The sequence below is a fragment of the Microcaecilia unicolor genome, chromosome 3, assembly GCF_901765095.1.
Source record: "Microcaecilia unicolor chromosome 3, aMicUni1.1, whole genome shotgun sequence".
Lineage (NCBI taxonomy): Eukaryota > Metazoa > Chordata > Amphibia > Gymnophiona > Siphonopidae > Microcaecilia > Microcaecilia unicolor.
The window spans coordinates 380,878,058-380,891,210 of NC_044033.1; the positions used below are offsets into that span (position 1 = coordinate 380,878,058).

Here is a 13,153-nt window from a genome sequence, read left to right on the forward strand (position 1 = left end):
CCGGCCCATTTCTGTGATTTCGCCGCGGAGATCTGCTGCTAGGGTCGCGAAATCCTCGCCAATCGCTTTAATATCTGAGCGGATTACTTCAAGCAGTGCCCATAAGTCTTTCGCTGAGATTTCACCCTCCGCTTCGCTCTCAGCGGGTGAGACGCTGCGGCCAATGTTAGTATTTTTACCGCACTCTTCTGGAAGCACCATCTTGTCCGCTGAGTGTTGTGGCCGGTATGTAAAATCTTTTAAAGACTTACGGGGTCCCGCTGCCTCTTTTCCAGCCATCACTACACTCCGGCAGTCCTCCAACACGCTTTTATTGGGTCTGTGCTCTCTGATCACGCTAAAAGCAGTTATTTATGATCGATCTTCGATGCTGGCATGTGGAGCTGTTCTCTCACGCCGCCATTGCTCTGCGTGACGTCACCGCTCTCCATAAATACTGTATATGTTAATCTAAACTGTGCCTTAGTTCCTGTGTATTTGCAGAATATATAGTCAGCAAAAATACAGTGGAACTGGAAGAGGTACAAAGAAGGGTGACCAAAATGATTGAGAATGGAGTGACTCTCATGAGGAAAGGCTGAAGAGTTCAGTGCTCTTTAGCTTGGCAAGGACACAACAGAGGGGTGATATGCTAGTCAATCCTGAATGGAGTGGAATGAGTAAAGGTGAATCAACTGTTTTCTGAAATAGTTAAGTACAAAGATATGGGGACATTCCATGAAAACAATAGTAGCACATTAAAGTCAGAAAAATATATATATACACTAGTGAAAAAGGCCTGTTTCTAACACAAATGAAGCGGGCGCTAGCAAGGTTTTCCTCGGAGTGTATATGTATGAGAGAGTGAATGTGCGAGTGTGTGTGAGAGAGTGAGTCTGGGTATGAGTGTGTGTGCGAGAATGAGAGTGTGTGCAAGTGCGTATGTGAGACTGTGTGAGAGAGAGAGAGAGAGAGAGTGTTTCACACAGATACAGTGTGTGTGAGAGACAGACTCTGTGAGACTGAGTGTATGAGGCCAAGAGAGTGTGTGAGTGACTGTGTGACACATAGAGAGTGAATGTGATACAGTGTGAGACAGAGAATGAGTGAGAGAGAGAGAGAGAAAGACGTGAGAGAGAGTGTGTGTGTGACAGAGATACCTCCCCCCACCCCTCTGGTGTCAGGCTCCCCCTCCTTCCCTCTCTCTGGTGTCAGGACGCTGAGCTCTGGCTGTGCTTCAAGGAACTGACCAATCCTATTTAGTAGAATGCACCTCCAACATTCTGAAGCCGAGAAACCTCGTGTGGTTGGTCACTTCTGCTTGTGACGAACCCAGAAGTACATGATGTCAATTCAGGAGATGGATACAGAGAGCAGGAATGCCTCAGCCATGCAGTCAGCTTCAGAATGTTGGAGGTGCATTTTATTATATAGGAGTGTACTACCGTCCGCCTCGCCAGGATGAGCAGGTAGACACAGAAATGATAAAAGAAATCAGAGACGCGAACAAAATGGGCAATGTGATAATAATGGGTGACTTCAATTATCCAAATATAGACTGGGTAAATGTAACATCGGGACACGCTACAGAGATACAATTCCTTGATGAAATCAAGGACAGCTTTATGGAGCAACTGGTGCAGTAGCCGACGAGAGAAGGAAAAATTCTAGACTTGGTCCTTAGTGGAGCGCATGATCTGGTGAGGGACGTTATGGTACTGGGGCCGCTTGATAACAGTGACCATAATATGATCAGTTTTGACATCGACCTTGAAGTAACTGTACACAGAAAGTGAAATACGTTAGCGTTTAACTTTAAAAAAGGAGACTATGATAAAATGAGAAGAACGGTAAAAAAAAAAACTTAGGGGGGCAACTGAGAGAGTAAAAACTGTACAACAGGCGTGGACGCTGTTCAAAAATACCATCCTGGAGGCCCAGGCCATACATATTCCGCAAATTAGAAAAGAAAGACGGAAGTCCAAAAGACACCCGGCCTGGTTGAAAAGTGAGGTGAAGGAAGCTATTAGGGCTAAAAGAAACGCCTTCAGAAAATGGAAGAAGGAACCGTCTGAAAATAACAAGAAACAGCATAAGGAGTGTCAAAGCAAATGCAAGGCGCAGATTAAGAAGGCCAAGAGGGAGTATGAAAAAAAGATAGCATTAGAGGCAAAAAAACATAGTAAAATTTTTTTTCGGTATATTAAAAGCAGGAAGCCGGCAAAAGAATCGGTTGGGCCGCTGGATGACCGAGGGGTAAAAGGGGCGATCAAGGAAGACAAAGACGTAGCGGAGAGACTGAATGAATTCTTTGCTTCGGTCTTCACCGAGGAAGATTTGGGTGGGATACCGGTGTCGGAAATGGTATTTCAAGCGGACGAGTCGGAGAAACTTACTGACTTCACGGTAAACCTGGAGGACGTAATGGGGCAGTTCGGCAAACTGAAGAGTAGCAAATCTCCTGGACCGGATGGTATTCATCCTAGAGTACTGATAGAACTGAAAAACGAGCTTGCGGAGCTACTGCTAGTGATATGCAACTTATCCTTAAAATCGAGCGTGGTACCGGAAGATTGGAGGGTGGCCAATGTAACGCCCATTTTTAAAAAAGGCTCCAGGGGGGATCCGGGAAATTATAGACCGGTGAGTCTGACGTCGGTGCCTGGGAAAATGGTAGAGGCTATTATTAAAAACAAAATTACAGAGCACATCCAAGGACATGGATTACTGAGACCAAGTCAGCATGGCTTTTGTGTGGGGAAATCTTGCCTGACCAATTTACTTCCATTCTTTGAAGGAGTGAACAAACATGTGGACAAAGGGGAGTCGGTTGATATTGTGTATCTGGATTTTCAAAAGGCGTTTGACAAGGTACCTCATGAAAGGCTACAGAGGAAATTGGAGGGTCATGGGATAGGAGGAAATGTCCTCTTGTGGATTAAAAACTGGTTGAAGGATAGGAAACAGAGAGTGGGGTTAAATGGGCAGTATTCACAATGGAGAAGGGTAGTTAGTGGGGTTCCTCAGGGGTCTGTGCTAGGACCGCTGATTTTTAATATATTTATAAATGATTTAGAGATGGGAGTAACTAGCGAGGTAATTAAATTTGCTGATGACACAAAGTTATTCAAAGTCGTTAAATCGCGACAGGATTGTGAAAAATTACAAGAGGACCTTACGAGACTGGGAGACTGGGCGGCTAAATGGCAGATGATGTTTAATGTGAGCAAGTGCAAGGTGATGCATGTGGGAAAAAAGAACCCGAATTATAGCTACGTCATGCAAGGTTCCACGTTAGGAGTTACGGACCAAGAAAGGGATCTGGGTGTCGTCGTCGATAACACACTGAAACCTTCTGCTCAGTGTGCTGCTGCGGCTAAGAAAGCAAATAGAATGTTGGGTATTATTAGGAAAGGTATGGAAAACAGGTGTGAGGATGTTATAATGCCGTTGTATCGCTCCATGGTGCGACCGCACCTTGAGTATTGTGTTAAATTCTGGTCGCCGCATCTCAAGAAAGATATAGTAGAATTGGAAAAGGTGCAGCGAAGGGCGACTAAAATGATAGCGGGGATGGGACGACTTCCCTATGAAGAAAGACTAAGGAGGCTAGGGCTATACAGTTTGGAGAAGAGACGGCTGAGGGGAGACATGATAGAGGTATATAAAATAATGAGTGGAGTGGAACAGGTGGATGTGAAGCGTCTGTTCACGCTTTCCAAAAATACTAGGACTAGGGGGCATGCGATGAAACTACAGTATAGTAAATTTAAAACAAATCGGAGAAAATTTTTCTTCACCCAACGTGTAATTAAACTCTGGAATTCGTTGCCGGAGAAAGTGGTGAAGGCGGTTAGCTTAGCAGAGTTTAAAAAGGGGTTGGACGGTTTCCTAAAGGACAAGTCCATAAACTGCTACTAAACGGACTTGGAAAACTCCAAAATTCCAGGAATAACATGTATAGAATGTTTGTACGTTTGGGAAGCTTGCCAGGTGCCCTTGGCCTGGATTGGCCGCTGTCGTGGACAGGATGCTGGGCTCGATGGACCCTTGGTCTTTTCCCAGTATGGCATTACTTATGTACTTATGTACTAATTAAGCTCTGGAACTCATTGCTGGAGCAAGTGGTAAAAGCAGTTAATGTAACTGGGTTTATAAAAGATTTGGAGGAAGTCATACATCTTTATTAAGGTAGATTGAATGTTAAGTAGCATGGAATATTGCTACTTTTTGGGACTCTGCTAATTACTTGTGACCGGGACATGCTAGTGTTGGAAACAGGATACTGGGCTTGATGGACCTGTGGTCTGACCTAGCAGTCAACTCAAGAACAGTAAGCCAGTGGAAGATATTTTATTTTTGAAGATGGTTTCCTATTTTCATTAAAAAAGTGTAGAATAGTTAAAAAGGTGCTTTTGCTGGTGTGTGTATGAAGGGGGTGACGTTGACCTGTGTTAAGTCCATGAAACCAAATTTTAATGAATTTTTAGTTCTAATGGAGGCCAGTTTGTCACACAAAAATTCAGTGTGAGAGCCCAATCAATCAAATGACACTGTTAACGTCTACTATCCTCTCTCCACCCAATCCCCCAGCCTGTTTTTAATCTCCTATTATATTTTCTCTGCTGACTCGGTTCTGCTGCTACCGTTTAAACAGTTGTTCTATTTTATTTCAGCACCACATAGTTCACGGTAAGTTTGAACTGCTTGATGCTCTCTGTCTTTGAGTCTTTTGGGCAGACTCAACAAGAGCTGTATGGTATATATAGATGGTTCCCAAACCTGGTCCTGGAGGCACCCCAGCCAGTCAAGTTTTCAGGATATCCACAATAATTATTTATGAGAGAGATTTGCATACACTACCTTTAATGCATTCAAATCTGTCACGAATATTCATAGTGGTTTTCCTGAAAACCTGACTGGCTGGAGTGCCTCCAGGACCAGGTTTGGGAACCACAGGTATAGATATTAAAACACAATCTAATCCAATACAGTCACTTATATTCCACTTTACCTAGATTCGCTCAAGGCAGATCACAAAAGAATAAAGTTTGTCCAGAATTCCAATAATTAGAATATCACCAAATAACTAGTCAAAACAAAATTTTAAATGTAACCTAACTATTTAACAAATAGAGATCAAATAGATAGGATTTCACAAATCTCCTGAATGTGAAATAACACTTAAATCGCTCTGATACTACGTGGTTGGTTGGTCCATAAGTCAGGACCACTACCTAGGATAGATCTTTTCCTAGTACAGTGGTTCCCAAACCTGGTCCTGGACGCACCCCAGCTGGTCAGGTTTTCAGGATATCAACAATGAATATTCATGAGTTTTGCATGCAGTAAAGGCAGTGCATGCAAATCTTTCATGAATACTCATTGTGGATATCCTGAAAACCTGACTGACTTTTGTGCCTCCAGGGCCAGATTTGGGAGCCTCTGCCGTAGTAGAAGATTTCAGACATGCTTAAGGTATGATTAGCCTAAATTTTGTTAAGCAGCTATGCCAGGAGCAAGCCTGAAGAAAAGGAGGAGGGGATTGTGTCCTGGGGAAAGAGGGGGCCATACTTGGGGTTTATGGGGGCCACCACTGGCCCCCTGGTCTGCAGTGAAAAATAGTTTACCAACATTGCCATATGTTGCTGGCATGCTGCAGTCCATGGCTTCCTCATGGCACCTATATTGAATTTATGAGACTTTTTTTTTTTTCTTTGACCTGACAGTTCTTTCCTGATCCTTTGAACTTCAGCACAATTTGAAAAAGAGGATAGATTAAACTCATTCACAGACTGCTTTATTGTAAAGGAGGGAAAAGCCTCAGATGTCACTAGCAATCTTTCTCGCACCCAACAAATTTTCAGGTGTACTTAGCGACTATTTTAATCATTGACAAAAAAACCACCTATAACATCAATCAAAATCATTTCACTCTTTTATTTTAATGTCCACATTAAAAATAGGCAGAGACCAATCAATAAACCAAGATTTACTGATGCAACACAATCCTCCTCTCTATTCTTGACAGAAATGTTAGGCAAAGCAGAGTGATACTTACCTTTGCAGAAGATTCTGATAGGCATCAGCTTCACTGTTGGCTTCAGGGGATTTTCTGTCAGTCATCTAAAAAAGAATGTCAATTCCACCTCATCTTGCTATAAATTCCAAAACAAAAACCCAGCACTTAGTGTTGTCTTACTTGCAGTATCTGTCTGCCTACATAAGCTGAAACTAGACATAGCGACCATGTTAAAGGAAAACGTCACTGCTTGCCCACCAAACAGTGATGTAATGGTAATCCCTCTGATAGAAACTCATTAATTAAAGAAAACTCCATTCAATTGAGTATTTAAACCATGTGACTCAAGTGAATTGAAGCAAAAAAATCCATTGTTCCCACTGAAGTAATCTGTCTAAATCCCCTCCTTGTCCTGAAGGGGATATATGATCTGTGGCAAAGAAAAACAAACTGGTCAATCTTTTGGTAACAGCAAGCCAATCTGGTTTTTAAGCTATCTACAATGAATGTGCACATGAATTTTGCATACAAAGGAGATAGTGCATGCAAATTTATCTCATGCAGATTCATTGTGGGTATCCTGAAAACCTGACTAGTGGGGTGTGTTCTTAGAGTCCCTGGTCTAGACATACATTATGTATCTAACATTTAGACTAGGATTGTTCAACCTCAGCACTTCGCCAGGTTAGGTTTTCAGGATTTCCACTATGAATATCCATGAAATATATTCGCATACAGTGGAGGCAGTGCATGCAAATAGATCTTATTCATATAGGACATCCAAAAAAACCTGACTGGATTGAGGACCGTGGTTGGACACCCCTGATTTAGACCATTTACCTTCTGTATCTTAAGTAGATGAGCTTGTAAAATTTGTAAATTTGTCCTATTTCAGCATGCCAATGAAGATGTGGAGAGGATGCTGCTAGGAAACAAGTGCGACATGGAAGATAAGAGAGTGGTACCTAAAACAAAAGGAGAACAGGTAAGGTTTTATTCTGTTGAAAAGGACATTAATTTCTACTTCTGACCTGGACAGGATGGAGATAGGCTGTATTATGGAAATGAGCTAGAAATTCCTTCCAAGGTGCTGTGCATATGTCTACTATTTATTTTTTTGTTTTTGTTTAAATGTGCAAAACAAAATTGTAAATACAGCAACAACAAATAAGCAGTCGTATAGAAAGCATAAGTACCAAAGAGTCCCTCCTCCCCTAATCAGGTACACAACTCCCCCCCCCCCCCCCCACCCTTCAACAAAAACAACCTCCCCTCCCCACTCTCTAATCCAGTACAAAATTACAAAAAGACCCCACAACCACCACCTACAACCCCTAGAGTTATGAGGAAAGAGGTGGCAACGCCTAAGTTGATGGTGAGGATGTATCCAGGTGCAATGTCCGTGTTGTATAAGCATCTCAGATCTTATGATAGGAGATGATGCGGCCCTGCCGGACGGCGGACATCTGATGGATGTCCAATTTCCGCGTAATAGCCTGGAGGCCCCGGGTGGTTGCTTCCATGCCACCGCCAGCACTAGCTTGCTAGCCACAAAGGCTTGAGTCATCAATTTATGAATGGTCAGTTTCACTCCATAAGGCTGTGCAAAAGACAGTGTGATCCTTCATGGGGTAAGAAACTTGAGTGAGACTGATGATGAACTTCAACACCTGTATGCTAAGCCCATAACTCTGCTGTAAAATAGGGCTTTTTTATTTTTGCAGGTTTCATGCCAATTTCTTTTCTTTTCTTTTTTCTTTATTTTGAAAAATTATAAACTAACCATCCAGCTAGTAATTGTTAGGAAAATAATGCCAAAAACAAAGGTAAAATTGGCAATTCAGACAGCATAGGCCAATAAATAAGGAAAAAAAAAATTCACAATAAACCCATAAGCCAGACAGAGAATCTAAATATATAGTGCTTTCCACAGAGCTGTTTTTATTCCATGCAGGTTCCAAAAATTTTCTAACCTTATCCTAAGAGTAGGGAACTTTCTTGCTTTCCAGCCTTAATTCCCTGGCTCTGATGACATTAAAATTGAGAAGTGTCTAGTTGTCTCTCTTGGGTCTGCCACCACCAGTTAAGGACATCTGTCTGCAGCAAGAAACACCTTCATTAGAAGATCCCATGTCTTCAAATAAAATAGGCTTTCCCTTTATGTCCACCAAATGCCATACTCCCAATACCTGTACCTTCTTTTCCAACTAGTACAACTCTATGCCCACTCAACTTATGTCCAGATACTTAGGACTCTGTCTTCCCAGTTTTTGTATTAAAATTCATGAAAGGCTGCCTTTCCATATCATCATGCTGATCAATCCATAGACTGGTGGGTTGTGTCCATCTACCAGCAGGTGGAGATAGAGAGCAATCCTTTTGCCTCCCTATATGTGGTCATGTGCTGCCGGAAACTCCTCAGTATGTTCTCTATCTCAGCAGGTGGTGGTCACACACAGCAGCAGCTCTGGCTAAGCCTCCAAGCCTAATTTTTAGGTTTTGTTGAGTGCCTGGGGTTGAGGGCTCTTCTTGAGCAAGTGCAAACCTGGTGGCGCCAGGTCCCTCCTTTTCTCCCCCCTCCCGCTGGCTTTGTTAAAAAAAAAAAATTTTTGGACGCCCTTAAAGGCGTTTATTTCGACGTTTATTTAAACGTTTATTGCAGCTACTCACTGGGACACCAGGTCATTACAGCTCAGAGCGAGAAGCAGGTAATTTTTACCTTTTTTGTAGCAGGCAGGGGGTTCCCCGATTGATCTCCACGTGGCCTATGGCGTCGGAGGGCGAGGGCGCGAAGAATCGCTCCCCGGACCGCATGTGCGCTCCTAACGAGGATGCGGGGTATTAAAGTCTGATTCGCCCTTGTTGGGTGTCAGTTCGGAGGCCGGTCAGTGTCCCGGGTCTTCCTCCGGTGCGGCGGTTTTTCCCGCCATAAACGCCCATCCCCCGCTGCTCGCCTCCGCCATCTTGGCCGGCCACTCTGCTCGGACGGCTTCTTCTTGGGCCGCCCTTGAGCTGGGAGACGTTCATGCCATGGCCGTCCTTGATTTGGGCGACGGCAAAAAAGCGGCTAAAGTTAAGCGCCGTTCTTCCCGCGCGGCTCCTTCGCGGAGTGTCGCGCCGGACGCCATCTTGGATGCGCAGCATGTTTCTCCCCCGCTCTTGCGAGCGCCGGTTGAGGGTGCGTCTAGGGCTGTGGCCCAGGCTGCTGAAGTGCACAGTCTGGGGGGTTTCTCCCCCGAGTTTATTTTGCTGCTGCATCAGGCCTTCATTATGCAAAACACTGCCCCTTCTCCCTTGTCCGATAAAGGGGTTGAGGCCCCCGGAAGTAAACGCCCTCGGGTGGATTCCCAGGCCTTAGAGGACTCTGTTTCCTCTGATGTAGATGAGGGCAGCGTATCTGAGTTCTCCCAACCCCTTTGGGGATTCCTTGGAGGAGATGGATTCCCGCTCGGATGGAGTGGATGACCCCTCTGCAGCGCGGATCTTTCGCTCAGAGGATTTGCCCAACCTGTTAGTGCAGGCCATGAGCATTTTGAAGATTTCCTCTCCGGAGGACGTCTCTCCCTCAGCCCCTGTTGGCTCCGCCATTATGCTGGGGACGAAGCGCCCGCCTAGAACCTTCCACGTGCATGATGCCATGCACACCTTAATTTCGACTCAATGGGATGTCCCGGAAGCGAGCCTCAAAGTGGCTAGGGCTATGTCCCGCCTCTATCCTTTGCCTGAAAGTGAACGTGAGGCCTTTCTTTGGCCTACCGTGGATTCTTTAATCACTGCGGTGACTAAGAAGACGGCGTTGCCGGTGGAAGGTGGCACAGCCCTAAAGGACGCCCAAGACTGAAGATTGGAAGCGGCTTTAAGGTCGTCCTTCGAGGCGGCTGCCTTAAGTTTGCAGGCCTCAGTTTGCGGCTCCTATGTGGCCAGGGCGTGCCTGACGATTGTGCAGCGGGCTTCCCCCTCGGATCCTTCCTTGAGGGCTGACTGGCCGGCCCTGGAATCGGGCTTGGCTTATTTGGCAGACTTACTGTATGATGTCTTGAGAGCCTCGGCTAAAGGTATGGCTCAGACAGTCTCTGCGCGGCGCTGACTTTGGCTGAAACATTGGTCTGCGGACCACGCCTCTAAGTCCCGCCTGGCTAAGTTGCCTTTTAAAGGCAAGCTGCTCTTTGGGGTCGAGCTGGACAAAATCGTGACCGATCTCGGCACGTCTAAGGGCAAGAGGTTACCAGAGGTCAGGGCTCGGGCCAGTGCTCGCCCCGGTATCTCCAGAGGATGGTTTCAAGAAGCCCGTCGGTACCGCCCGGGCAAGTTGGGCTCCTCTGCCCCCTCTTCCTTCAAAAGGAACTTCTCCCCCAAGCAGCATTCCTTTCGCAGAGACCGCCGTCCCGGAGATACGCCCTCCGGTCCTCCCCCAGGGTCTCGTACCCAATGACGGGGTCCTGGTCCATGGCCCAGTGCAGAGTGGAGGACGCCTGTCCTCATTTCTGGGCGAGTGGACCAGAGTAACTTCAGACGCTTGGGTGCTAGAAGTCATCAGAGACGGCTACAAGCTAGAGTTCTGCCGACCCTTAAAAGACGGGTTTGTACTCTCTCCCTGCAAGTCTCCGGTCAAAGCTGTGGCAGTGCAGCAGACCTTGGACAACCTGATCCGCCTGGGTGCGGTCGTTCCGGTGCCAGAAAATCAGATTGGCAAGGGACGTTACTCCATTTACTTTGTGGTACCAAAGAAAGGAGGTTCTGTCCGGCCTATCCTCGACCTCAAAGGGGTCAATCGGGCCTTGAAAGTGCGGCACTTTCGCATGGAGACTCTCCGCTCTGTTATAGCAGCAGTGAAGGCAGGAGAGTTCTTGGCTTCCTTGGACATCAAGGAAGCGTACCTGCATATTCCCATCTGGCCTCCTCATCAACGCTTTCTGCGTTTTGCAGTCCTGGGCCGACACTTCCAGTTCAGAGCCCTCCCTTTCGGGTTGGCTACTGCTCCGCGGACCTTCTCCAAAGTAATGGTGGTCATCGCGGCCTTCCTGCGAAAGGAAGGAGTACAAGTCCATCCTTATCTGGACGACTGGTTGATCCGAGCCCCCTCTTATGCAGAGTGCGGCAAAGCCGTGGACCGGGTGGTTGCTCTTTTGAGCTCCCTGGGGTGGATCATCAACTGGGAGAAGAGCCAGCTGCGCCCGACTCAGTCCCTGGAGTATCTGGGAGTTCGATTCGACACCCAAGTGGACAGAGTGTTCCTGCCAGACAATCGGATTGTCAAGCTTCAGGCTCAGGTGGACCAGTTCCTAGTAGCCTCTCCTCTTCGGGCTTGGGACTATGTGCAGCTGTTGGGCTCTATGACGGCCACGATGGAAGTAGTGCCCTGGGCCAGGGCTCATATGAGACCACTACAACTCTCTCTGCTGCAGCGCTGGACTCTGATGTCGGAGGATTATGCTGTGCGCCTTCCCTTGGACCCAGCAGTGCGCAAGGCGCTGAGCTGGTGGATGCAGACAGACAAGTTGTCTGCAGGAATGCCTCTGGTGACCCCGGAGTGGATTGTCGTCACGACGGACGCCTCTTTGTCGGGCTGGGGAGCCCACTGCTTGGGAAGGACAGCGCAGGGGCTCTGGTCTCCTGCAGAGGCAAAGGGGTCTATCAACCTCCTGGAACTCAGAGCCATTCGGTTGGCGCTTTTGGAGTTCATCCCGGTACTGGCGTTGAAGCCAGTACGGGTCCTGTCGGACAATGCCACGGCTGTGGCCTATGTCAACCGCCAGGGAGGTACCAAGAGCGCCCCTCTAGCCAAGGAGGCCATGAATCTATGCCAGTGGGCGGAAGCGAACCTGGAACAGCTGTCAGCGGCCCACATTGCCGGAGTCATGAATGTCAAGGCGGACTTTCTCAGTCGCCATACCTTGGAGCCCGGAGAGTGGCAGCTATCTGCTCAGGCGTTCTTGGACATCACGAAGCGCTGGGGCCAGCCGAGCCTAGATCTGATGGCGTCATCAGCCAATTGCCAAGTGCCGCGCTTTTTCAGCAGAGGACGGGACCCTCGATCCCTGGGAGTAGATGCTCTTCTCCAACAGTGGCCGACACAAGAGCTTCTCTATGTGTTCCCGCCCTGGCCTATGTTGGGCAGGGTGATAGACCGGGTGGCAAAGCATCCGGGCCGGATAATCCTGGTGGGTCTGGACTGGCCCAGACGTCCCTGGTATGCGGACTTGATCAGGCTCTCAGTCGACGATCCTCTGCGACTGCCAGTGGAGCAGGGCCTGTTACATCAGGGTCCCGTGGTGATGGAGGATCCCTCCCCCTTTGGTCTTACGGCCTGGCTATTGAGCGGCAGCGTCTGAGAAAGAAAGGCTTCTCAGACAAGGTCATCGCCACTATGCTAAGAGCGAGGAAGCGCTCTACTTCTACTGCTTACGCCAGGGTTTGGCGTATCTTTGCAGCGTGGTGTGAACAGGCTCACTTTCTCCCTTCACTGCTCCAATTTCTTTAGTGTTGGCGTTCCTGCAAGAAGGTCTGGAGAAAGGCCTGTCGCTCAGTTCCCTTAAAGTCCAGGTAGCGGCTCTGGCTTGCTTCAGGGGCCGCCTGAAGGGTGCTTCCCTGGCTTCGCAGCCAGATGTGGTGCGCTTTCTCAAGGGAGTTAATCACCTGCGCCCTCCTCTGCACTCAGTGGTGCCTGCGTGGAATCTCAACCTGGTGCTAAGAGCATTGCAGAAGCCGCCTTTTGAACCCTTGTCGAGGGCATCTCTGAAAGACCTGACGTTGAAAGCAGTCTTTTTGGTGGCTATCACTTCAGCCAGAAGAGTTTCCGAGCTCCAGGCGCTCTCATGTAGAGAGCCTTTTCTGCAGCTCACTGAGGCAGGAGTGACTATTCGCACAGTGCCTTCCTTCCTGCCCAAGATTGTTTCTCGCTTCCATGTGAATCAGCAGCTCTGTCTCCCTTCCTTTCGTAGGGAGGACTACCCAGAGGAATACTCTGCTCTCAAATATCTGGATGTGAGACGTGTCATTATCAGATACTTGGAAGTGACCAATGATTTCCGGAAATCGGATCATCTGTTTGTCCTGTTTGCAGGTCCTCGTAAGGGTCTGCAGGCTGCTAAGCCTACAGTGGCAAGATGGGTCAAGGAAGCCATTGCAGCGGCTTATGTGGCCACGGGGAAG

General features: G+C 47.5%; 1 protein-coding gene across 1 annotated transcript in view; it reads left to right on the plus strand.

The window, feature by feature from the left end:
* Window positions 1-13,153, plus strand: part of RAB10 (RAB10, member RAS oncogene family) — a 181,530-nt gene that overhangs the window by 143,707 nt on the left and 24,670 nt on the right. The window contains exon 4 of the mRNA XM_030198636.1: window positions 6,897-6,986. Within this exon, the coding sequence (XP_030054496.1) occupies window positions 6,897-6,986 (90 nt within the window). The remainder of the gene's footprint in view (window positions 1-6,896; window positions 6,987-13,153) is intronic.